The sequence below is a fragment of the Chrysochloris asiatica genome, unplaced genomic scaffold, assembly GCF_000296735.1.
Source record: "Chrysochloris asiatica unplaced genomic scaffold, ChrAsi1.0 scaffold00033, whole genome shotgun sequence".
NCBI lineage: Eukaryota > Metazoa > Chordata > Mammalia > Afrosoricida > Chrysochloridae > Chrysochloris > Chrysochloris asiatica.
In genome coordinates, this window is record NW_006408551.1 from 13,849,353 (window position 1) to 13,875,498 (window position 26,146).

General features: G+C 39.7%; 1 protein-coding gene across 1 annotated transcript in view; it reads right to left on the reverse strand.

Moving 5' to 3' along the window:
• The window catches only part of LOC102820358 (chromosome unknown open reading frame, human C12orf66), a 37,606-nt gene extending 22,582 nt beyond the window's left edge, over nt 1-15,024 (reverse strand). Inside the window, exons 1-2 of the mRNA XM_006859516.1 lie at nt 14,780-15,024; nt 4,552-4,837 (exon numbers count right to left, since the gene is read on the reverse strand). Of these exons, the coding sequence (XP_006859578.1) occupies nt 4,552-4,837; nt 14,780-15,014 (521 nt within the window). The 5' untranslated portion in view covers nt 15,015-15,024. The remainder of the gene's footprint in view (nt 1-4,551; nt 4,838-14,779) is intronic.
• Nucleotides 15,025-26,146: the final 11,122 nt, after the last annotated feature.

Consider the following 26,146-nt stretch of genomic DNA (forward strand, 5'->3'; position numbering starts at 1 on the left):
GTGGACTGGTACAGTGGCAGCAGCAATGAGCTCAGGTGAACAATGGTTGTGAGTTTGGTCTAGGACTGGGCAGTGTTTCATTTTGTTGTGCACAGTCACTATGAGTCGATATCAACCTGATGACACCTAACAACAACAACAACAACATACACGGAGAAAAGACTGACGTTGTCAAAGACTTCCACTTTGCTCAGATCAACCATCAATACTCAGGGAACCAACCGTCAAGAAATCAAATGACATACTGCATTAGAAAATCTGTCTCACAAGACTGCTTTAAAATATTCAAGAGCAGGGATGTCAGTTTGAGGACTAAGGTGCAACTGGCTCAAGCATGGTATTTTCAGTAACCTCACATGTATGTGAAAATTGGACAGAAAATAAAGAAGACAGTAGAAAAATCAGTGCATTTGAGTTACAGAGCTGGAGGAGAAGATTACAAAGTACCATGGACTGCCGAAAGAACAAACCAATCTATGTTAGAAGAAGTACAGCTAGAATGCTCCTTAGAAGTCTGGATAGCCAGACTTCGTCTCTCATGCTTCAGACATGTTTTCAGGAGGGACCAGTTCCTGGATAAAGACATCATGATTGGTCAAGTGGAAGTCAATGAAAAAGAAGGAGACCCAACGAAATGGACTGGCACAGTGGCTACAGCAGCAGACTCAAGCATAACAATGGGATTGGTGCAGGACTGGGCAGTGTTTTGTTCTGTTGTGTAGTCAATATTGGTTCAATGGCAACTAACAGCAATAATATATGCACACACACATACATGTATGCATTCACACACACACTCACATACATATATCTCTCCTTACCACAATAAATAATTATGAGATTTTATACTATAAAAAACTCTTATTTCTAGCAAAGAGAAATGGAGTAAGTACTTATTATGCCTTCTGGAGAATCAATCTTATTAACTTATAAAATGATCAACTGAAAGAAATTATATGTGTCTGGACTTAATAACAAGTATCTTAACTTTTGACACAAGCAATGATGCATACACACAGAAATATGGGCTCTGAAGGCACAGACAGTTGCTTTCAAAGTCCAGCCAAATGACCCTGCTTAACTTCTCTGGGTCTCCATAAAAGGGAATCATTCCCACCTACTCTTCAAGTTAGATAATATGTGAGAAGGCCTAGCTTACTGCCAGACACAAGCAATTGCTCAACACGTGGATATTTCCAACATTTAAAAATAAAAAAACAACTAACTACGCCCACTGCCATCTAGTCCTCTCTAACTGTCTCTTTCTTTTGGTTAGCAGCCCAATGCTTAACCTGCTGTACTCTCAGGGCTCCTTTCCTTTCATGATGTTGTTGTTGGGTGCTGTCAAGTGGGTTCTGATCCACAGCGACCCTATGCACAACAGAACGGAACACTGCCTGTCCTGCAGCATCTTCACAATTGTTACAGTTGAGCCCACTGCTGCTGCCACTCTGTCAATCTATCTCGTTGGGGCTCTTCCTCTTTGGTGCTGACTTTCCACTTTACTAAATATGATGTTCTTCTCCAGGGACTAGTCCCTCCTAATAATGTAAGTATGAGAAATGAAGTCTCGCCATCCTGACTTCTAAAGAGCATTCTAGCTGTACTTCTTCCAACACAGATTTTCCTGTTCCTCTGGCAGTCTGTGACATTTTTAATAACATTATCTTCATAATAGCTATCTCCAAACACAACTTACTTTTCTTCCCTGTTATCCAGAAAGTATAACATTTCTGTGAAACTTTTAATAAGCCAAAATGGTGTAAAGCGAAGAAGCAACTGCCACAAATTTTTATGGAAAAAATTTTTCAGCATTCCAAGACCCCACAAAATAACCCACCAAATCATATGATATAGTACATAAAACCTAAAATAACAGTAACATATAGTGTTCATAAACAGTTCCAAACTATGGCAGTTTGATGTCATTCCAGGGAAAGAGCCTGGCGATGCCACTCTCACTACCCCAGGTGCACGCTGCCACTAACAGCTCACTACAAAACAAATGCTGAACTCTAGTTTGGTTTTTCACAAAAACAAAAATCCTCTTCAGATTTCTTTCAACTAACAAACAAAAGAACTAATACAGGTCTTTTACAAAGCAAAGTGATGGAAAGCGAACTTTCAAAAAGCAGGAGATATCTGTACTCTGTCCTCCTTTTCCCTTGTAAGTTTAAAAACCAATTGTTTTATTAAAGTAATGCCAGTATTTTAGTTTGAAACAAACAAAAAAATAAGAGTCTACTTCTCTATACAGACCTCCAAATTGTTTTATATATTTCAGATTTTTCATCTGAACTGTATAAACACCCAATTTCAACTGTCTGTTGAATCTCTGCTCAAATATCTACTAGCAACTCACACCCAACTTAACCCAAATTTAATTCATCACCCTCCTTCTACGGCAGTTCCTCTAGACTTTTTAAACCTACAAATGATATTTTCATTGGAGGCATAAAACCTCCAAATCACCATCCACTGTCAAGACTTGTAGACTTTTTTAATCTTTGTCTCCTTTCCTAGAATCTTGCAACGACTACTACTGAGGCCCCACTACCACCTCCCAGGCTACAAGAACAATTTGCAAGATAACCATTCATCCTGTAAGCACACCTTTCAACGTGCCATTCCACACACCAGTGCCACAAAATTAGTCTAAGATAAAGATAAGAACATGACACCTTCTCTTTTTGAACACGATTCCTAACTACTAATCAAATTTGGTATAAACCCTCAACCTGTAACATAACTACTTTATTCAACAAATGTCTATTGAGCATCCGTTATACACCAGGCTCTGTTTCAGATACTGAAGACACAGAAGCTGTCATGGAGTTCACATTCTAGTTGGGAGAACAAAGAAGGAAAAACACCTGAAGCAAGTAACAGGGTAAAATCTCAGATGGCAGTAAGTGTTGTAAAGAAATTACAGAGAGGAACAGGATACTGACTAAAGTGGACTTCTGAAAGGATGGTCAGAGAAGGATTCTTTCATATCTGAACCAAGACTTGGACCGAGGAGCTTCACAATAGAGTGAGCTGAGGTCCAAAGGATGCACTCCACTCCCAGCTTTGCTTTGTTGGTAGGAGTAGGCCCTCTGAGCTCTGCTCACTTCTCTCTCCCCTTTTACATCTCGAAAGAGATTAACTCAAGTATATCCTAAACCTGTGGATTGCATCTGGCCTCGTTAACATTATAGAAGTGAGGCTCTATAACACACAGGATAATTACATCAGATCACATCAAGGGGAGGATAGGGATTTCATTATATTAGGTCTCATCAAGGAGGTGATAACCACATCTTGAGGGCTTAACCACTGAGAATCCTAGCCAAGTCTAGTTGGCACAAAACCATAACTATCACACTATGTTGTTTTTTTCTTTAAGCAAACATTCTTGAACTCATTCAAAGGAATGTTAACCTTCAATGTAATCCATTCTTAATCAGTTTAACATACATTACATTGAGCACCTAGGGTAACCAAAGGGTCAACAGTTAGACTCCACCAGCTGCTCTGTGGGAGAAAGGCTTTATATTCCCATAAAGATTCACAGCCTAGGAAACCCTACATAGGGTTGCTATGAGTCAGCGCCAACACAATGGCAGTGGGACTATGTATGAGGCACTAGCCAGGCTACAGGACACAAAGATAAAACTGGGACCTTCACTTCAATCATGTTCACAGTGCTTCTCACATTCTTTTGGTATTGCGTTTTGGGTCAGTGAATCACACATTACAGCTAGTCCCATTTCTTTATTAGCAGCAATTTCCTTTAAACAAAAAGAGTTTTTCAACTGATCCAAATCTTTTTTAAAAATCAGATTTGGCTCCAAATGATTGACTCTTCAAAAAAGCTATGTAAAAAGTATGCCTTCTTCACAATCACTGCCACCTGCCACCACTAAGGACCTTTAAAACAAAACCAAAAATATGTTCCCACAGGCTCTGAAACCATTACAGAAGAGTTCCCAATGAATGTTATAGGCTGTAACAAATGAATGGGTTAGTCCACTAAAATGATTATTTTGAAAGGGACAACATCTGCTTAAACAGTAGTCTGCTAACAATCACATAATTTTATATACAATCCTCTGGTTGTGAGAACTCTTCCATAAGAAGCAGAATCCACTGTAATACAACTTCTAACGAGTACTTCATTCTTGCTAACAGAAGTATGTAACACTGTGCTAAGTCCAAAGAAGGTACCTATCATACACCTTTGATTAATTAACATATCTAAAATGTAATAAGGAGTCCTAGTGTGGTGTTATAGAGTAAGCACCGGATTGCAAGGTCAGTAAGAACTGCAAAATTGATGGTTCAAGCTCACCAGCAGCTCCTCAGAAACCCTACACAGGATTGCCATGATTCAAAATCAACTCAATGGCGCATAACAACAACAACAATAACAACAACAAAATGTAATACAGCTATTTCTCCTTCACGGTTATTTATCATAGATCTCATCAGAGTGTGGAAACTCCGACCCTCAATAGGACTGAAAGGACTTCTGAGTTCTCCCTCACCTTCCCTCCTCACCACACTGACCTGGAGCTGTATTTCCTGAGGATGGTGTTCAAAAGGCCAACAAGCTCTTCAGTACTGATGAACTTCTGTGTGCTGAGGGTGTACATCTTCTCATAGAAGTCTGCAATCTCCATCCGAGCCTGAACAAAGAAGCAGAGCTGTTCTGACAGGTGGGAAAGGAGTTCTTCTACATGAGGGGCAGTCCCGCCCAGGGCACTGCGGCCAGTCACCACCTTCTTCAGTTCATTATGCAGGGAGGTATAGATGGTACGGATGGAATCCTTCCTGCTGAAGAAAGACTGGCCTCCTGGTAGGCAAATGACATAAGCACATGACAGGTAAGGACGAGAAAGAAGCACAAAACATCTCCCAAATCTAAAACTTCTCTTCTGAGCTCAGTGACCATTCACCTACAGTATTCTCTGAATCCTCTGCTTTGGATTTAAATATCTGTGATTAATGATTTCACTAAGGAACAAGCTGAATGAGTGCCTAAAACAATTCGTTGGTGTACTGAAAGACCTGTGTCTGACTTTATTCCCCACATGCCAATTTCCCCAAATCCATTTCAGTGAAGAGTCAAACTTAGACCTGAGAATAATTAACCTAGCAAATGACATTAACCTTGATCTTAATAGTCTTCCTTCAACATTTAGGTATTTAATACAAAACAGAGCACCAAATTATTAGCAATTGTTGCGATTCCTAATAAACAATTTACTTTTCTGTTTTAGAGTTTCTATTTTACTTTGAATCTTTTCAGATATGAAAAATCTAATATGAGTTTTCATATCAGAAAAGAGAATACACATACACATATCCTCCCTATACAAGCACATCTTTTTCCCGCGGAACCGCTAGTAGTTTCGAACTGCTGACCGTTACGGTTCACAGCCCGATTTGTAACCACTACGCTACCAGAGCTCCTTCTAAAGATGAGGTGTTCTACTCCTGTAAAGATTAACAGCCTCAGAAACCCTGTGCAGGGTCGCTATGAGTCGGAACCGACTCCACGGCACATAACAACAACATACAAGAACATAGACTGCAGGGATGCTGGGGGAGGGGAGAGGAGGACATGGGGAATATTAGCATTATTAATAAAATTCAAACACTAGATTACCTATAACATAATAAACACTACACTGTGAATTTTTAAGAGCAGAAACCAATTATATATAGCTGTTGTAACTGACGGTTTCCAAAGAAAATTAACAAAAAATAAAACATCATTTCCTTAATTTGGTATCAACATGAGCAAGTTTATTTCTAATAATTACTGAGTCAGTTTTATAGACATTTTCTAATCAATGCTGCACTCCTCCAAAGGGTCAGAGACAAAATGAAAAGAAACAGGGCAGGTTAAAAACAGTAAATTCCTAGAATACATAAAAATCTCAGAGACAGGACTTCTGGCAATGTGGTGGATTAGGCAGCCAACACCAGCCAAGCCCACTCTAAACTGTGATGCATGAATGGTGAACCGAAAATGTTTCCATTCTCTTAACTACACCCACAGGAGGCAGTTGGTGAGAGCCTGCAAACACATCAACAGGCAATAATCGATTAAATACAAATATGACACCACAATGTCCCCGAGACAACAGATAATTTTAGCTCACGTGAAGAAACGAGAGAATGGCTCAAACAAATGACCAAGGCACACAGAGAGAAAATGTTTCTGAGAAGCAAAAGATAATGGAACTACCTGAAAAAAAATTCATTAAGAAAGATATTTAGATACCTTTAAAGAACTGACAGAAAGATCGAGGAAGGCAAGGAGAACACAGAAGAAACTGTAGATGAAGTCAGAAAAACACTACAAGAATAGACAGACAAACAGAAATTTAGAAACAATACAAAACCTGTGATTAGAAATTTAGAACATTTCAAAATGGACAATACATTCAAAGGGCAAAGTTGCAGATTTGAAGCAATGGAAGCCCAAATTACTGAGCTTGAAGAGAAATCTCTCAATACTAGTATGCTAGAAGAACCACCAGAAAAAAGAAAGAAAAAAATTCAAAAAAAACCTAAGAGTTATGGGACACCATGAAGAAGAATAGCTTACAGGTGACTGGAATTCCAGAACAACAGACAATAAAAAGCAGAGAAAAATATTGCTGATGAGTCAGTCGTAGGAAGAAAATTTCCCTAACATTATGAAAAACGAGAAGATAAGCAATCACCAAGACATACCAAAATCAACTTTACAAAACAAGAGAGAGAGGCTCGGGGAAAACAAAAAGTTACCTATGAAGGAGAACTGATTTAGACTAAACTCTAATTTCTCAGCAGAAACCATGCAGGTAAGAAGGCAATGAGAAGACTAATACAAAACTTTGAAACAGAAAATTTGGCAACCAAGAATCATATATCCAGCAAAGCTGTCCTTCGAATACATGGAGAAGTTAGGATACTTCCAGAAAACCAGAAATTAAAGAAATATGTAATAACCAGGCCAGCTTTACAAAAAAAAGTACAAACGGGTGTTATTTAAATTGAGAACCAATAACAGCAGACAACCTGAGATGACCATACATGACACCACCACACAGAACTCACTCCAGATATAAAAGTATTTAAAAACAAACCTGTAAGACTGAAAATAGGGAACCAGAGATATCAATTTATAACAAAGTCAACTACAAAGCAAAAACAAGGAATAGTGTAGATACAGAACTTCCGAAAGGCAAGGGAATCACAAATATTTCAAGATAAAACAGACTGTTTTAAACAGGTAAAAAAAATTACAGGGTAACCTCCAAGAAAATTATCACACCTTCACATCAAAATAGGAGGAAAATCATAAAGATTTCATAAACATTAACACACAGGAGTCTCAGTGTGGCGATGTAGGATAAGCACTGGACTGCAAGGTCAGTTCGAACCTCAATGTCAGCAGTTCAAACTTACTAGCCACTCCTCGGAAACCCTATACAGGGTCTCTATGAGTCAGAACCAACTCAACAGCAATTAACAACAACAGAGCAGAAATGAAAATGAAAAGAAAACTGGGTAACAATATAAACTTAGCACTGAAAATTATATGAAACAAAGAAACCAACAGTTCCACACACACAAAAAATTACACAGCAAAATGACAACAACCAATTCATACCTATCGAAAGTTACACTGAATATAAATGGATTAAATATACCAGTCAAGAGACAAAGAGTAGCAGAATGGATAAGAAAACAGGATCCTTCAATATGCTATCTACAAGAGACACATAAAAAAAAAAAAAAAAAGGAAAACAACCTAAATGCCCACCAAGAGAAGAATTGTTGAACAGATGCTGGTACATACACACAGTGGAATACTATGCATGGTTTAAGAATAATGATGAACCTGCAAAATACAACATGGATGAACCTGGAGGACATTATGCTGAGAGAAATGACAAAATTACAAATATTGCATGAGACCACTGCTGTACAAAGTTAAAAAATGGTGTTCTTGATAAAAGAAACAATCTATGATGGTAACCGGGGGTGAGGGGCAAGAAAAATGATTCAGGGGCTAGAGGGTAGACACATGTTAACATAGGTGATAGGAGCTGGCAATATATAAGAGGGAAGTTGGCAAAGACAGATGAAGGTAACAGGAGACACAGAGAGGAATGCAAGAGTTAAAGTAAATAGAGGATCGCAAGTAAATAGAGGATCGCAATCATTATAATGAATCAAATTACATGATTTGTTCAATGTAAAACTGATAATCTGCTCTGTAAATCCACAGTCAATTCACAATAAAAGTTGTTGTTTTTTTTTAAATCTCACACACATAGGTTACAGTTTAACTTTTCTATTGATATATCTATCCATAATGTTTCAATGAATGAACTTAATATTAATCTAAATGCATAAATTTGTTGTTGTGTGCTATCAACTTGGTTCCAAATCACAGTGGCACTAGATAGGGTTTCCTATAGCAAGTGATAGGTTTGAACTGCCAACCTTACAGTTTGCAGTCCAGTGCTTATTATACAGTGCCAAACCAGATATCAAACATGGTAATTTGAAGTGAATATTATTTATCAAGGCATTTATAAAATATCCTCTTAACATATGAACCATTTCACAATATTGTATCTAGCTATGGCACTGTGGGTTAATGAGCCAGACTGCAAAGCTGTTTGAACTGCAAGGTCAGTGGTTCAAGCTCACCAGCTGCTCCTTGGAAACCCTATACAGGGTCGCTATGGGTTGGAACTGACTCGATGGCACTTAATAACGTTTCAAGAAACAAATCTTAAATGGGTGACCAACTCATACCATTTGTCTAGGACTCTAGGCACGAGGTGATGTGTCAGTAGGTGGTGTGACACACAATGCTTATTGATGCAGAGAAAGGTGAGAAGTTTTTTCTTGTACCCCACCCTAATGAGAAGAGGCATGGCTGGCCTCCACCTTCATACACTCCCAGGGAAGCTCCTGCCCTCTGGGTGGTCAGAGCTGCATTAAAGGGAGTGGGGAACTAGCAGCAGCAACCCCCACACCTGGAATCAAGTGTGGCTTGCTTCAGACGTGCAGAGCTGATTCTGGTCAGCCCTGGACTAGCAGGACATCTCAGCCTCGGCTGCCCTCTGGGATAGAAATAACCCCAAATGCTTTGGGGTCCACATAAACTACTACTTCCAGATTAGGTGCCAGAAAGGACAAAACCTAGCCCTATAATAATTCCATCTAGGGCTGAGAAGTTACCTTCTCATACCTTGCCAACCTACAACCTGACGTCCTTGGCTGACAGGAGACCTCAGAATTCTCTCTTCTCTGGACCTGCCCTGGATTTTTCCTTTCATTATTTTTCCATGTTGATTCTTTCATAATCGGCCTCCTCTGTTCTGCTTTATAGCCTTTCTATCTCCACTTTCATCTTTTCTTTTCTTTTTTTCTACTTCTCTTTCCCAACCACTACAGCTTCTTTGTGGTGTGACACTGTGGGTTAATGCGCTTGACTACAAAGTCGTTTGAACTGCAAGGTTGGCAGTTCAAGCTCACCAGCTGCTCTTAGAAACCCTACATAGGGTCATTATGGGTCGAAATTGACTTGACGGGACTTAACAACAGCTTCTTTATTTCTTCCTTTCTGTTTCTTTGTTTTTGTTTACTACTTTCTGGTCTCTTTCCCTTTTACACATTCCTCTACCTAATTGTGTTTAGGTCTTTTTCTTTTTATCTTCTTTTTTTTTTTTTTCCTCTACCTCTTTTCTTTCCTTGGATTCTGTGTTCTTTTTCTAGCTATTGCCTGCCTTTGTTTGTTTATTTTCCTTTTCTCGCAAGTGTGTTTTCTCTTCTTGCTCACCTAATAGAAGACAGCAATCATGTTCATACACCCTTGAGAAAACTGCACCCTCTACAACTCCACCCAGTGGAAAAGAGATGATACCAGCTGCTATTATACCGAATCAATGACAACAGTCAACATCAGATAAACCCATCCTTAACTGAGCTGCTCAAACAGCAAAGAGAGAGCAGTACAGTTGGTGGCTGCCTAATAATACAACCACATGTAATAATCAACTTAATTCAAACACAACAACACAATGTCTAAAAGCAACAGCTCACAAGAAATAAGAACCAGTACATTCACAATGATGTTCAATGCAGCACAAGTCACAATAACAAAATGATGTTAAGTGACACTGAATTGGTTCCGACCCATAACCACCCTGTAGGGTTTCTGAGGAGCAACTAGTGAGCTTGAACCACCGACCTTGTGGTTCAAACCAACTTTGCAGTCCAAAAATTAACCCACAAGGAGCTCTGGTAGCGCAGTGGTTACTAATCAAGCTATGAACCTTAAGGTCAGCAGTTCGAAACTACCAGCTATTCTGCGGGAGAAAGATGAGGCTTTCTGCTCCCATAAAGATTTTCAGCCTCAGAAACCCTGTACAGGGTCGCTATGGGTCAGAACCAACTCCATGACACATAACAACAACAACATTAACCCACAGTGCCACACCAGGACTCCATAACAAAATGATGGAGACAGCCTAAATGCCCATATGTACAAACTTCAGTACATATACACAACAGAATACTATGAAACAATGAACAACAATGAATCTGCAAAACACCTTACAACATGAACGAATCTGGAGCTTCTGAAACTATATGGTAAACTGGGAATTTCAAGTAATGGAAAAACAATAACTATGTTTTTTTTTATTGTGAATTATATGATAGTTTACACGAGAGAACTTTAGTTTTACATTCATTCCATTGTATATCGTTTCATTGCCATGGTTCCAAACCCCTACATGCATCATCAACCGACCAAAGGGTATACCCTACAAACCCACCCCTACACTCCCTCCCCCAGTCTTCAGCACACAGTCCCTCTCTCTCTCTGGATCCAAAGTCCCCAGCCGCTTCATCACTCCACGTCATCATCTCTGCTTCCATCTCAGGCATCCCTGCTTCTCTGGGTAGGGTCCCGCTCTTGACTCTTCTCCATTGATGGTCCTAGAGACCTCTGCTCCTAGACTGGAGAATTAATCACTCCCTTCCTTGCTACAAAACGTCTACCTTTACAATTCCAACCCTCACAATCAGTTCTGATAACAATTATTCACTATAGTATCACGAGTTACCCATCTGCATTTCATTTCATCAGCTCTGCCTAGACAGATTGGATAGTACTCACTGGAGATTCTGCCTTCCTGCATGCCCCCTAGCTCTAGGTTCCCTCATGAAAGCTTGTAAGCCAGTCACTTCTTGCCTTTGTAGTCCCCCCCACCCATTTGGGTATCCAATGTCCAAGTTGCCCATCTCTGTCTACTCTGTGTGTGGAGGGGATAGGAATGTTTCTTGCTGTAAGGATTTGTTCCCTCTTTTGAGTCACTGTATCTGTAGGTGTAGGTCAAGTTCATCAAATTGTATCAGATCACTCTTTTTTTCCTCTTCTTTCTTCTCCTGGTTGAGCTCTGATCATCCAGTCATCCGGGCCAGGTCACGTGGGTACCATCTGCAAGTGTGGGCGTTCTTGTGCACATGCCCTCTCTTCTCATCAGCCGGTAGCTCCACTCTCCACTCGAGTCCTCCGTGGCCACGCCACTGACTCTGGGCCCAAGAGTCCCCAGGTCTCCTCACACTGCTGGCCAACCAGGTCCCCAACTGGGTCCACAGAAGCCCACTGAACATTGTAAGGCTTAGCTTGCCGCTTCATTGCTGCTTTTGCCCCACTTCCCCCTATCGGTGATGCAAATAACTATGTATTTTTAACAAACAGGTATGGTGCTGTGGGTTAACGTGCCAGACTGCAAAGTCGTTTGAACCAGAAGGCCAGCGGTTCAAGCTCACCAGTCGATCCTTGGAAACCCTACACAGGGTCGCTATGGGTCGGAAACAACTCGATGGCACTAACAACAACAATGACAAAGTGACCTCAGCTGTTAAACAGGTGGCTTTGGTGAAAAGTATAACTCTTGCTTGAAAAAATAATACCTTCTTTTATTTGTTCATCCTTATCTGGGGGAGAAAAAACACCACAGAGATACAAAGAATGTTTTTCAAAGCTTATCAATAAACACCAATCACAGTGTGTGAAACCAAGTATAATAGAGAGACCACCAACTCGTTCCTTTTAAACAAGTCTCTTTTCTTCAATCTTCAGAAACTCAATCCTATCTATTGACTATCCTAACAATGTCCAAAGGAGATCACCTTCATGCATGCTGGGAAACAAGGAATCTGAGATACCTCAGTTCTTTCACTTTTCAATTTTTTTAACTTATAAACTATAATTATTACTTATTACTTCTGTTAGTTTTCATTTATGAAGAATTATTATTTCTTGACTTCAGTAGTTTATATCACTCACATCACAAAATATGAACAACATACATGAAAGAAGCAAAAAGAATAATCAAGCATTTTACTCAACAACGTTCTGCTAATGATAATTTTGTAAACATGAGCTTTTGGTTCTACTAATGCTAAATTATCAACAACTAGAGGTTAAGGAAACTCTCCAAAGATGAGACAAAGGAAAACAAAAATCTAAATTCTTCACAACGTATTTTAGTCACTGATCCTTCCCCCAACAGGTATTATTTTCTGTTTAAAGGGAAGGGAAGGCTCCCAGATAAAGGATCTGCCCCAAGTTTTTCAGTAACTGAGCCAAGACAGGAACAGAAGGCCCCTGTCAGTCTGTCCTTTCTGAAAGGCCGAAACTTGCATTTGTAATCAGGACTCCTTGTTAATACCTCTAATAAACATCAGCCGTAAGAGTGAGACACACTTTTAAGAACCATGTTTTAAACTTTTTTTAAAGTAAGCATAGCTTTTTAATTTGCATTTTAAAGCAAACATGTAAACCTTCTAATTAAAAGTAGTTGAGGAACATGGGAATGCTTTCATTGTCAACACAAAAACATTTTCTTAAATTTTCCAAAAAATCTTCAATCAATGTTCGTGAAGTCACACTGTAAGAACAGTGAAAAACACACTATCCAGTCCAAAACAGTTATCAGTTATTTACCAAGCTAAAATTTAATTGTGAAACTTACAATGAGTCCACATGTAAATAAGATATGAGGCATTAAGGCTGTATGTGCCTTTTCCATAACGTTTACTCTGAAGTGGTAAGATCACCTGGAAGGCAGAACAATGCCTGGGCACGTTTCACAGTGTAAAGTACTCTCTAGGTCAAGCACTAGAAGGCTACCAGGGGGGTAGTCTTCAGACTCACTCAAGTAGCACTGAGACCTTTACACAGTAAGGGTTACTTCACAGAAACCAAGAGTCTTATACACGGGGTTCTTACAGACAGGGCAGGTAGTTGTGTTTTACTAAAAACCTGTGTTAGGTTGTGTGAATTGTCAAGTAGACTCAATTCCAACTCATAACAACTAAAGGATGGAGTAGAACTGCCCCACAGGGTTTTGGTTTTTTATTTACTTATTTTTAAATTGTGAATTGAACTTCTGGCGTGGCACTGTGGATCAACCTGGACTGCTAACCACAAGTTAGGAAGCATGACACTTGGGTCAAGCACCATTCTTTATTGAAGTAGAGAAACCTGAAAACTGAAACTGCAGAAAATTACTCACCTTCAATTATATAGTTAGAATAGTCTCCATTTCAAGTATTATTTATATAAATTACATGTTAGATGTAAATTATAACATGTATACATCTTTGATAAACCATGTGGATACACAAAATATGATAGTTCAAAGACTACCCAACAGCATATACCAAATTTGTCAAGCTGTAGAAAGGGGACTAATCCTCAAAAATTTTTTGCAAGCTTGTGAGAGGCTTAATTGTAAAAAAGACGAGGGAAAAATGCCAGTTTTCCCCTATTTATTATTTGAATAGCTACAGTAAAAACTAAAATCTCAGAAAGTCCTGCTCCTCTGAGAGTTTACTGACAGCTCAGTAAGATGTGCATAGTCACTTTCAGACAATAAGGAAACTAGAGGAAAAATCAAAATGGAATCTAGAGCCAATTCACATTTCTATTCTTTATACAATATACACATATCCTTAATCCCAGACCCTGTGCCTGACAAAGGGTATAAAACAGGTCAACGTACTAAAACAACTCTAAAAGCTCTGTGATTCAAACATTCCATTACCAACAACTATTATGATAAGTAGTGAAACTTCATGTGCATAGCCTTTGGCTTTTACATATATTATTTCCTATTTATCAAATCATACTGATTGCTGTTACTGGTTGCAAAAATCAATTGAATCAGTTCTTGCACCTTACTCATTTTCAGTATCAAAGATTATAATGGGGAGGTAAGAGTGTTTACTGTTTCCTCTGGCTAGCATCGGGCATATTTCTTGCCTTTTCAGCCCATTACTCATTAATAGCTTTATTCATGGAATATTTATTGGGAGAGAGGGTACGATCTACAATCTACAAGCAGACTAAACATTAGTGTCCGTCAACTCTGACTAGGTGGTACTGCCAAGTTTTGCTCCTCAAGCCTTCGAGTTACTGGATAGTAGAGAGAGCTCGGTTAACTTATTTTTGGTACCAATTCAGCCATGCATGGGGTAAAACGAATAAAGAGCATCCACCAGGTTGGCCAATCTATCAGCAGCGGAGGCCGGTGGGCGGGGTTTGTAGAAGCCGGGGAAAGGAAGGGAACGGTGGGAGGAGACTCTGGGCAGAGTCGAGCCCGCGAGCCAGTGACAACAGAAAAAAGGAACCCAAGCTACTGCCGAACGGGGACTGTACCCACTTTCCTTCCCTTTCAGGGGCACGGGGGCGGGGCAGAGGTACCTAGTTTCTGCCCCAGGTAGGTGAGGCTGTGATAGACCTTCTCGGCCGCGGCCAGGTGGGCCAAGGCCGCCAGCAGCGACAGCCAGCTGCCCCCCGCGCTCTTGTTGGCTTCTCGTTCCTTCTCCACATTGTCCTTGGCCTTGTCGTAAGAGAAGATACCCAGGTGAGAGAAGAACGTCTCCAGGACCGCTTGTTCCACCGGGACCGGAGCGGCCAGCGGGATAGACTCCCCCATGCGACCTGCGCTCCAGCTCCACCCACGTGGCTCGCCTCTCCCGCGCACTTCCGGGTTCTGAGGGAACCAGCGTGCGCGTGCGTGACCGCTTCAAAGGCGGGCTCGTGCACGCGCCGCCGACTGGACCGCGCCTGGGCCTTTGAAATGACTTGACTGAGGGGCAGTAAAGAAAGACATGGACTGCTCCAGAGCTTCAGTGGTTGGATTCCTGCAGTTCTGACTATTCAGATCCTCAATGTGGACTGGAAGGCGGCCAACTCCCTGCTCCATAGAGTTGGCTGCGTTCTGAAGTGAGCTGAGAGGCCCCCCTCCCTGTGAGGCTGTCTGTACTGATGATGTCATGCATATGTGACATCAATTGTGCCCTAACATCATTTCTGGGCTTGCCATGGTTGGGAGATGCGTTTCGTGCCTAGAACTAAGCTCATTCTCACAGCAGGGACCCTAGTCAGTTCTTACATTGTGTAGAAAAGGTCAGCTAAGTGGCTTATAGATAAAAAAGGCAAATAGCAAAGGTTGATGCCTTAACCCCCTGCCCAAGTTCATTTAGTTACACACCATGAGTTAACTCATCTGTATCTCATTCTATTCATCTCAAGTCTCTGTCACAAAAAATCACTTCCAAACAGAGCTTGCCAATCATACCCAATATACATTAAACATCCTAAGCCTTCTAAATGAAGGATAGGTAAACTAGTATGACTTCAGCTAAAGCATCTGAATTGATAGACCATTGTCATTCATATTAATTATAATCTTCTGGCATTTCAGAAACACCATCTGCCTAACACATGTCTACTACTTTAAAAAATTGCCCATTGATCATTAAGTTCTATTTTTCCTTTCTCTTTCATATAGCTTATTGTACACACTTATTTTACACCACTTATTCACACGGAGTCCTGGTATGGCGCTGTGGGTTAATGAGCCAGACTGCAAAGCCGTTTGAATTGCAAGGTTGGCAGTTCAAGCTCACCAGGCGCTCCTCGGAAACCCTATATAGGGTTGCTATGGGTCGGAACCGACTTGATGGCACTTAACAACAACAACAATAGGATAAGCACTGGAGTGGTAACTGTAAGGTCAGCAGTTGGAACCCACCAGAACCTCATACATGGCCATTATGACTAGAGGGCACATAACAACAACAACCATACTACGTAATCACATATATGGTGCAATGAGTTAAGCATTGGGCTACTAACCTTATGGTTGGCAGTTCAAACCCACCAGCCACTCCATCAAAGAAAGATGTAAAGATTTACAATTTTGGAAGCCTTTTGGAGCCGTTCAACTCTGTTCTATAGGGTCGGTATGAGTTGGCATCAACTTGTAGATTTAGTTTTTGGTTGTCATACTAAGTGAGTTCCATAGAGCAGAGTCGATGGCTTAGTCACCTTTATAATCTTGTATCCTTTGACTATGATGTTAAACCAGTGAAAGAATTTCCAATTTAAATTTGTTTCTCAAACTAGAGCGGTTCTACCATCACTGCTTTTTTAGTGTAAGGTCTACTGTTATATGGCGCTGTGGGTTAATGTGCTGGACTACAAAATCTGTTTGAACCACAAGGTCGGTGGTTCAAGCTCACCAGCTGCTTCTTGGAAACCCTATACAGGGTCACTGTGGGTCAGAACCGACTCAACAGCACTTAACAACAACAATATAACATAAAATGTTTCCTGACCTCAAGAATATAATTGAGTTTGATTAACCCTACTAACTGCAACATAAGGTAGAATTTTATATGTAATAAAGTTGACAAGGAGCAGTTACGTCTTTTTAGAAAAAATTAGACTTCCTGGAGGAGAATAATAGTTCTTGATGCATGGAGAGTGATGTTTGATTGTGTGCATTGAGTCGTTACTGACCCATAGGGACCATGTATATGGTTTCCAAGGCTGTAAATCTTTACAAGAGCAGAAAGCCTCCTCTTTCTCTCACAGAGTGGCTGTGGGATTCAAACTGCTAACCTTACTGTTAGTAGCCCAACTCATCACACATCACACCAGCAGAGCTCCTTGATGGATAAATGTTGTTGTTGTTGTTGTTGTTAGGTGCCATTGAGTTGGTACCAACTCATAGTGACCCTATGCACAGCAAAATGAAAGACTGCCCGACCCTGGGCCAACCTCACTATTGTTGCCATACTTGAGTCCATCGATGCTGCCACCTGGCCAATCTATCTCATTGGGGCGGGGGGGTCTTCCTCTTTTTCTCTGACCGTCCACCTTACCATACATGATATCCTTCTCCAGTGACAGGTCCCTCCTGACAGTATGTCTGAAGTATGAGAGACAAAGTTTGGCCATCCTGACCTCCAAGGAGCACTCTGATTGCACTTCTTCCAACACAGATCTGTTTGTTCTTTTGGCAGCTCATGGCACTTTCAATATATTAATTCAAACAGTATAATACTTGGCACCAAAGTCAGCTGTCTATCAACTAAAAAGATTATAAAGTTCATAAACATATCCGAGTAATATAAGATTTCCCTAGGTAATAAAAGTGTTATTAATAACTGGAAAAAAGACAATACATTCAATAAATGGTGAACCAGACACATTAATTATATAAGTAAAAAGAAAAACAAAACAAAACCTCACCTTGTATTTTACAATAAAAACAACTACATATAAAAAAAGAAACCATGAACAAAGGATAAGAAAATACAAATGAATATTTAATTGACCCACGATATATAATCACCATCACCACCACCACCATGTGTGTGAAAGTTGGACAATGAATAAGAAAGACTGTAGAAGAATTGATGCATCTGAGTTATCATGTTTAAGAAGAATACTAAAAGCACCATGGACTACCAGAAGAACAAACAGATATGTATTAGAAGAAGTACATCTAGAATGCCCCTTAGAAGCCAGGGTGGCGAGACTTCATCTCTCATGTTTCTGCCATCTTATCAGGAGGGACCAGTCCCTGGAGAAAGACACCATACTTGATGAAATAAAGCATCAATGAAAAAGAGGAAGACCTCCACTGATATAGATCGTCACAGTGGCGGCAGCAATAGACACAATTGTAGTAACAATTGTGAGGATTGTGCAGGACTAGGCAGTGTTTCATTCTGTTATGCATAAATTCTCTACAAGTTGGAACCAACATTATGGCACCTAACAACTACAACAGGGATAGAGAAGAACCCTTTAATCACAAAAGAATTGAAAGAACTTACAAAGAATAATTTTATTATATATAAATTTATATGTCAATGTCATCCTGAGAAAAATATTTGTAGCATGTATCAAAAAAAAGTTTAATATGCTTAACACTTTAAATTTTTTTACAACCCATTAAGAAAAAAAAAAAAAAAGGACATGAAAAGACAAATTCCAAAATAAGGTACAAAAGGGCTTGCAAAAGTCCGTGGAAAAAAATCATTCTCTTTTAATTCATTTTTCTACAAGCTATTTATTGAAGACCACCACCTTGTCTGTCAATTTCTCATGCTGTGGTGGCTTGAGTATTGCCGTGCTTCTGGAAACTATGTTACCAGTGTTTTAAATACCAGCAGGTGACCTATGGTGGACAAGTTTCAACAGAGCTTCTAGACTAACACACACTAGGTAGAAGGAGAGGCAGGCTATTTCTGAATGGGTAGACATTGAACACCTTGAGTAGTGTTTAGACATTGTCATACATAATGCTGGAAATATAAAAACATGAATAGCACCAGAGCATTGTCAGATAGAGTGCCAAAGATGAGTCCCTCAGGTTGGAAGGCACACAGAATATGACAGCTGCTTCCTCAAAGAAGAGCTGACCATAAAGATGTGAATGGAACAAAGCTCTATATAGCTTTATAGGACCTCTAAAGCTCTATAGGACCTTCGTTTGCTGATGGGGTACAATTCAAAATGAGGAGAAACAGTTGCAAATGTCCATTAATAATTGGAACATGGACTCTATGAAATATGAATCTAGGAAAATTGGAAGTTGTCAAACTTTAAATGGAAGACATAAAGTTAGACAAAAGTAGGCATTGTTGTTGTTGTTGTCAGGTGCCATCAAGTCAGAACCGACTCATAGCGACCCCATGCACAGCAGAACAAAACAATGTCCGATCCTGGGCCAACCTCACTACTGCCACCACACTTGACGCCATCAATGATGTCACCTGGCTGATCCATCTCGTTGGGGGTCTTCCTCTTCTTCTCTGACCCTCCATCTTACCCAGCATGACATCCTTCTCCAGAGACTGTTCTCTCCGGACAATGTGTCCAAAGTATGAGAGACAAAGCCTAGCCATCTTGGCCTCCAAGGAGCACTCTGGTTGCACTTCTTCCAAAACAGATTTATTGGTTCTTTTGGCAGTCCATGGCACTTTCAGTATTCTCCTCCAACACCACAACTCAAAGGCATCAATTCTTCTACGATCTTCCTTATTCACTGTCCAGCTTTCGCATCCATATGAGGTTATTGAAAATACCATGGCTTGGGTCAGTCGTACCTTAGTCCTCAAGCTGACATCTCTGCTCTTCAATACTTTAAAAAGTAGGCATTAGTGTGTTAAAATTGACATATTGGCCATTTTGAATCTGATAATCAAATGGTTTTCTATGCCAGGACCATCAAACTGAAGAGGAATACTGTCACATTCATTGTCAAAAAGAACATTTCAAAATCTATCCCCACTCACCCACCCAAAGGTGGGAAACAATATACTCATTTATTTTCAAGAAAACAAAACATTAAACATCATTGAAAACAAAGACTGTTACAGTAGTTTCAGGGCATGCCCCCACAGGCTGGCAGAAATCCACTAGCCCCAACATTACACTCTCCCAATCTTTACCCAATACCATAATGAAGACATAGGACAGATGACCAGAAACTGACATGTAAACATCTATTCCAGAATGATTTCTCATTCTACATGAGAAAGACCCAGTGTAAAACATGTCTTCTTCTCGGGTATTGTCATTTAAATAAGTTGAAAAGAAAAGACTTTTAAGATTCCTCTGTTAATTAACTCTGGATGCAGTCCCCTCCATCTTTCACCACCCATTGTTGTTGTTGTTGTTGTTGTTAAGTACCATGGAGTCGGTTCCGACTCATAGTGACCCTGTACAGGATTTCAGCTCCATTTTTTTCCAGTAGCAGAGAAAAAAATGTTTAACCTCAAAGTCATTCCCTTTAGATAGCATAAACATTCAACAGGTACAATTAATAAGAAAACTTTGTGTTAAATGAGGATATCATTAGTTGTATTAATTGTTCTGTTAGAATAACTATTCAGGAACTCAGTGAACTGTTAAGTGCCTTCGAGTTGGTCCCGACTCATAATGGTTCTGTGTAGGGTTTCTAAGGAGCAACTAGTGGGTTTGAGCAGCCAACCTTGTGGTTCCCAGCCCATTGCTGATCCTACAGCACCACACAAGAATTCTCTCAATGGATTGTTATTGTTGTTGTTAAGTGTCATCGAGTCGATCTGACCTGTAGTGACCCTGCATAGGGTTTCTGAGGGGTAGCTGGTGAGCTTGAACCGCCACGCTTGCAGTCCAAACTGACTTGGCAGTTCAGCGCATCAACCCAGTGCCACACCAGGACTAACCAATGGATTAGAGGAATATAAACTAGACTTCACATTTTTCTGAGGTGACAGGACTTTTTCTCAGTATGAATGCTGAGACTGCACTCAAATCTTCCATTCTCTAGAATACTAAATATGGCTTCATTCCACCTTTTCTCATGTTCCACCCCAGGACATGAACCAAGAAGACCAGGAAGAGAATTCAAATCTTCACAAGACTTTTGTTAGGCGGAATGAAATGAGACATATAAAGGGCCTACCACAATGCCCAGAACACAGTAGACTCAGCATCTCTCTCTCCATCCTTCTCTCTTGTTCTCCTTGGCCTGATACCACAATCTACATACCAAAATCACAATCATGTTTAAGATATAGAAATGTCTTAAAATACAATCACTGTGAAAGATTCTCAAAAGTAAGCTTTCCAATGTTGACATTACTACCAAAATTTTAGAGGCACAATGCTTTTGTCTTACTTGTGTCAGCATATGCCTGGAACATAATAGACACTCATGAAATATTATTCACTGCATGCTGAGTGAATGAATGGACTAATAACAAGGGATAAGTGATGGAGATGCTTGCCTACATTTGAAAGCTGATGGAGATCTAAGCACTTCTATCAGCTACAGGTATTGTACACCTATTCAGAGAATACTGTGGACTAGTTAAAAGCCCTATTGCATAGAATCCTGTCTCCATTGTGCAAGCAAGATGATCTTGTGGGGAGGTAATGCATTTTGAACTCGTGGAGACGTGAGACTCCATCTCTGCTGCAGTATACAGAAGCAAGTGTGCCCATGCAGTAGCACCTTTTTCTGGGAATATCTTCATTCTTGTGAGGACTTTTCAGTTCTTGATGGGAAATGATGGAAGAGGGAACAGAACAAATTCTGGTATATAACAGAAATGTTCTACTTCTTAGAGGTATTTGTACTGAAGCAAGCAAGTAGTGACTTGTGTCTTAAAACACGTCCACTTTTGTTAATGACTTTGTACTGCAATATATACAACTTAAGTCATAGGTGTGACTGAGCGCTTGACTTCTAGCTCAAAGACTGGAGGTTCAAACACACCTAGAGGTGCCTTGGAAGACAGACCTGGTGATCTGCTTCTGAAAGATCATAGCCTTGAAGTCGTTAGGGGACAGTTCTACTCTGCACACATGGGGTTAACAGAGTTGAAATAGACTTGACAGCAACTAATGACAACCCACCATTCATCTGTCAGTTTGTCGTACTGTGGTGGCTTGCATGTTGCTGTGATTCTGGAAGCAATGCCATGGGTATTTTAATTACCAGCAGGGTCACCCATGGTAAAAAGATTTCAGCTGAGCTTCCAGACAAAGACAGACTAAAAATAAGGAGAGAGGAACTAATTGTGAATATTTAGTAACTGAAAACCTCTTGAATAGCTGTGGAACATTGTCAGCACCAGAATATGGAATCTTGAAACATGATGAAGAACACTAGAATATTGTTAGATATAGTGCTGGAAGATGAGCCACTCTGGTTGGAAGGCACTCAAAATACAACTTTTCAAAGAGTTGACTGTGATGACGTGAGTAGAGTAAAGCCTTTGGAACCTTCATTTGCTGGTGGAGCACAATTCAAAAGGAAGAGAAACCGCTGTAAATATCCATTAATAATAAGAACATGGAATGTATGAAGTATGAATCTGGGAAAGTTGGAAATTGTAAAAAATGAAATGGAGCACATAAACATCAATATCCTAGGCCTTAGTGAGCTGAAATGGACTGGTATTGGCCATTTTCAATCTGAAAATCACATGGTTTATTATGCCATGAATGACAAATTGAGGGGGGATGGTGTTGCATTCATCATTAAAAAGATCATTTCAAGATCTGTCTTGAAGTACAATGCTGTCTGTGAAAGGATAATACCCATGTGTCTACATGGAGACCAATAAATACAACTATTATCCAAATTTGCACACCAACCACTAAAACCAGTGATGATGAAATTGAAGAATTCTACCAACATCTTTAGTCTGATATTGATCAAACATGCAATCAAGATGTATTGATAATTACAGACTATTGGAATGCAAAGATTGGAAACAAACAGGAAGAATCAATTTTGGAAAAATATGGCCTTGGTGACAGAAACAATGCTGGAGATCTCATGATAGGTTCTTTTTTTTTTTTTTAGGATTTTGCAAAATTAATGACTCTTTCATTGCAAATACCCTTTACAAACAACATAAAAGATGACTATATACATAGATCTCACTCGATGAAACACACAGGAATCAAACTGACTACATCTGTGGAAAGAGATGGTGGGAAAGCTCAAAACAAGACCAGGGCCGATTGTGGAACAGACCATCAATTGCTCATATGCAAGTTCAGGCTGAAGCTGAAGAAACTTAAAACAAGTCCACAAGAGCCAAAATATGACCTGAATTTAAAGATCACCAGAAGAAGAGATTTGATGCATTAGACACTAAAAAAATGAAGAACAGAAGAGTTGTGGGGTGACATCAAGAACATCATACAGGAAGAAAGCAAAAGGTTATTAAGAAGACAAAAATGAAGGAAAAGACCAAAATGGATGTCATGAGACACTCTGAAACTTGTGTTCCAGCATATAGATGCGAAAGCAAATAGATGAAATGAGGATGTAAAAGAGCTGAATAGAAAACTTCAAAAAGATAGTCAAATATTATAACAAAATGTGCAAAGACCTGGAGTCAGAAAACCGAAAGGGAAGAACATATTCAACATTTGTCAAGCAGAGAGAACTGAATTAAAAATCAAGACTTTACTATAATATTGATGGATTCCGTGGGCAAAATAAAAGAGTTCTGGTAGCAAAGTGGTTACAAGTTGAGCTACTAATCTCACAGTCAGAAGTTCAAAACTACCAGTGGGAGAAAGATGAGGTTTTCTACTCCCATAAAGATTTACAGCCTCAGAAACTACTATATAGGATAGCTATGGATCAGAACCAAATCCACGGCACATAACCACCACCACCACCATGGGGAAAATATTGAATGATGTAGAAAGCATCAAAAGAGATGGAAGGAACACACTGAGTCATTGTACCAAAAAGAAATGGTTGATGTTCAACCATTTAAAGAGGTAGCATATGATCAAGAGACAATGATACTGAAAGAAGAAGTCCAAGGTACATTGAAGACATTGGCAAAAAACAAGGTGCTGGGAATTGATGGAATACAAATTGAAATCTTTGAAAGATTTCAAACCAAAGAAGTAGTGGAGGCACTCATTCATCTATGCCAAGAAATTTGGAAGACAGGTACCTGGCCAACTGATTGGAAATGATCCATATTTAAGCCTCTTCCAAAAAGAGGTGACCCAACTGAATGCAAAATCATTGAATACTATCACAATATCACAAGTAAGTAAAATTTTGCTAAAAATCATTAAAAAATGGCTGCAACCATGCACTGACAGAGAACTTCCAGAGGTTCAAGCCAGATTCAGAAGAGAACATGGAATGAGGGATATCATTGCTGATGTCAGATGGATCTTGGCTGAAAGCAGAGAATACAAGAAAGATGTTTACCTGTGCTGTACTGACTATGTGAAGGCTTTCTAATGTGTAAATCATGACAAGCTATGGACAACATTGTGGAGAACGAGTATTCTAGAACACTTAATAGTGCTCATGAGGAACCTGTATATTGACTAAGAGGCAGTTGTTGAAACAAAACAAGGGAATTCCAAATGGTTTAAAATTAAGAAAGGTGTGTGCCAGGGTTGTGTTCTTTCACTATACTTATTCAATCTGTATGATGAGCAAATAATCCAAGAAACTGGATTATATGAAGGAAAATGTGGCATCAAGATTGGAGGAAGACTCATTAACAAACTGCAATATGCAGATGATACAACCTTGCTTGCTGAAAGTGAAGAGAACTTAAAATACTTACTGATGAAGATCAAAGAAAGACCACAGTCTTCAGTATGGGTTACACCTCAATGTAAAGAAAGAAAGAAAAAAATCCTCATCACTGGACGAATAAATAACATACATTTAAATGGAGAAAAGATTAAAGCTGTCCAAGACTTCATTTTGCTTGGACCAACCATCAACACTCATGGAAGCAGCGGTCAAATCAAATGACGTATTGTATTGGGCAAATCTGCTGCACAAGACCTTTTTAAAGTGTTCAAGAGTAAAGATATTAGTTTGATGACTAAAGTGTGACTTACCCAAGCCATAGTATTTTTGGTAACCTCAAATGCATGTGAAAGTTGGACAGTGGAAATAAGGAAGATCATAGAATTATTGATGCATTTGAGTTATAGTGTTGGAGAAGAATATTAAAAGTATCATGGATTGCCAAAAGAACAAACCAATCTGTTCAAAGAAATATAGCCAGAATGATCCTTGGAAGCCAGGATGGCAATGATAGTGAGGTTGGTACAGAACCACACTGTGCTTCTTTCTATTGTGCATAGGGTCACTATGAGTTGGTACTGACTCAATGACACCTAACAACAACAACAATGACAACAGACATAGGGGAACTCAAGACACTAGTGCTGAAAATCAGGAACAAGCTTAGGCCTCAATTCTAATAGCGCAAGGTGTATAGGAGATTCGTGAGTACCTAAAAATTTGTTCTTATGCCTATGTGTAGCCAACCAAAGAGTTGTGTGACTATAGTTCAGTGATAAAAGATTCTCTTCTCAAAGAATCCCCATTCTTACGTTCCTAAATAGTATTAGTTGAAACAATGATCCTTTCATTAACTATATGATGAATATCTGATGAGATTTCTATGGTAGTTATGATAGACTAGTGGGAAGGAGTGTATGTCAAGTCTGTTGGAATAGCCCGTAAACTGTGACTGTTTTAACCACAATAACCACAGTGCCTGGCATAAAAATGTCCCTGGCTCCATGGCAATGCATCCTGGGTCAGTAACCTCAGAGCTGTGAAATGATTGACTTGGAATATAAGCATGGGGACTGCCACAGCCACTACATATGGCATTTATATCTATGGAAAAGGTGACCTAATTTTTTAACTCATCAAGCCTACTTGCTGATAAGTTTGATCTGAACACGTACCCCTTGACTATAGAATGCCTAGAACTGAGGCTTTAAGAAAGAATCCTAAATCACAGTGAAGCTACCATATAAGCATGTTGGTATTTTTTTATCTACTATAACTCACAACTGAATGGACAGCAACCCTGTTGGGAAGAAGAGTTTTTCCTTGTGAAAGACTTTTTGCCTTTCTGTGTGACCTATTTCGGGATCACAGAGATGGCTTCAGGACCTGGCTGCATCATTATACTTTAAGTGCTCACTATATAATGTGAAGGAAGCAAGCAGCATCATGTGCTGTACCACAAGGTCAGTTTGAACCACAAGGTTGGTGGTTCAAGCTCACCAGCCACTCCTTGGAAACCCCCTACAGGGTCGTTATGGATTGGAACCAACTTGATGGCACTTAACAACAACAACAATATATACATATACATAAAGGAAATGGCTCACAGTTGTAAAGATGGGAGAGTCCCAAGTCTGAGTCAGATGAGCCAAGATTGGCAGGCAAGCAAGCAGGTCTGGCAGTCA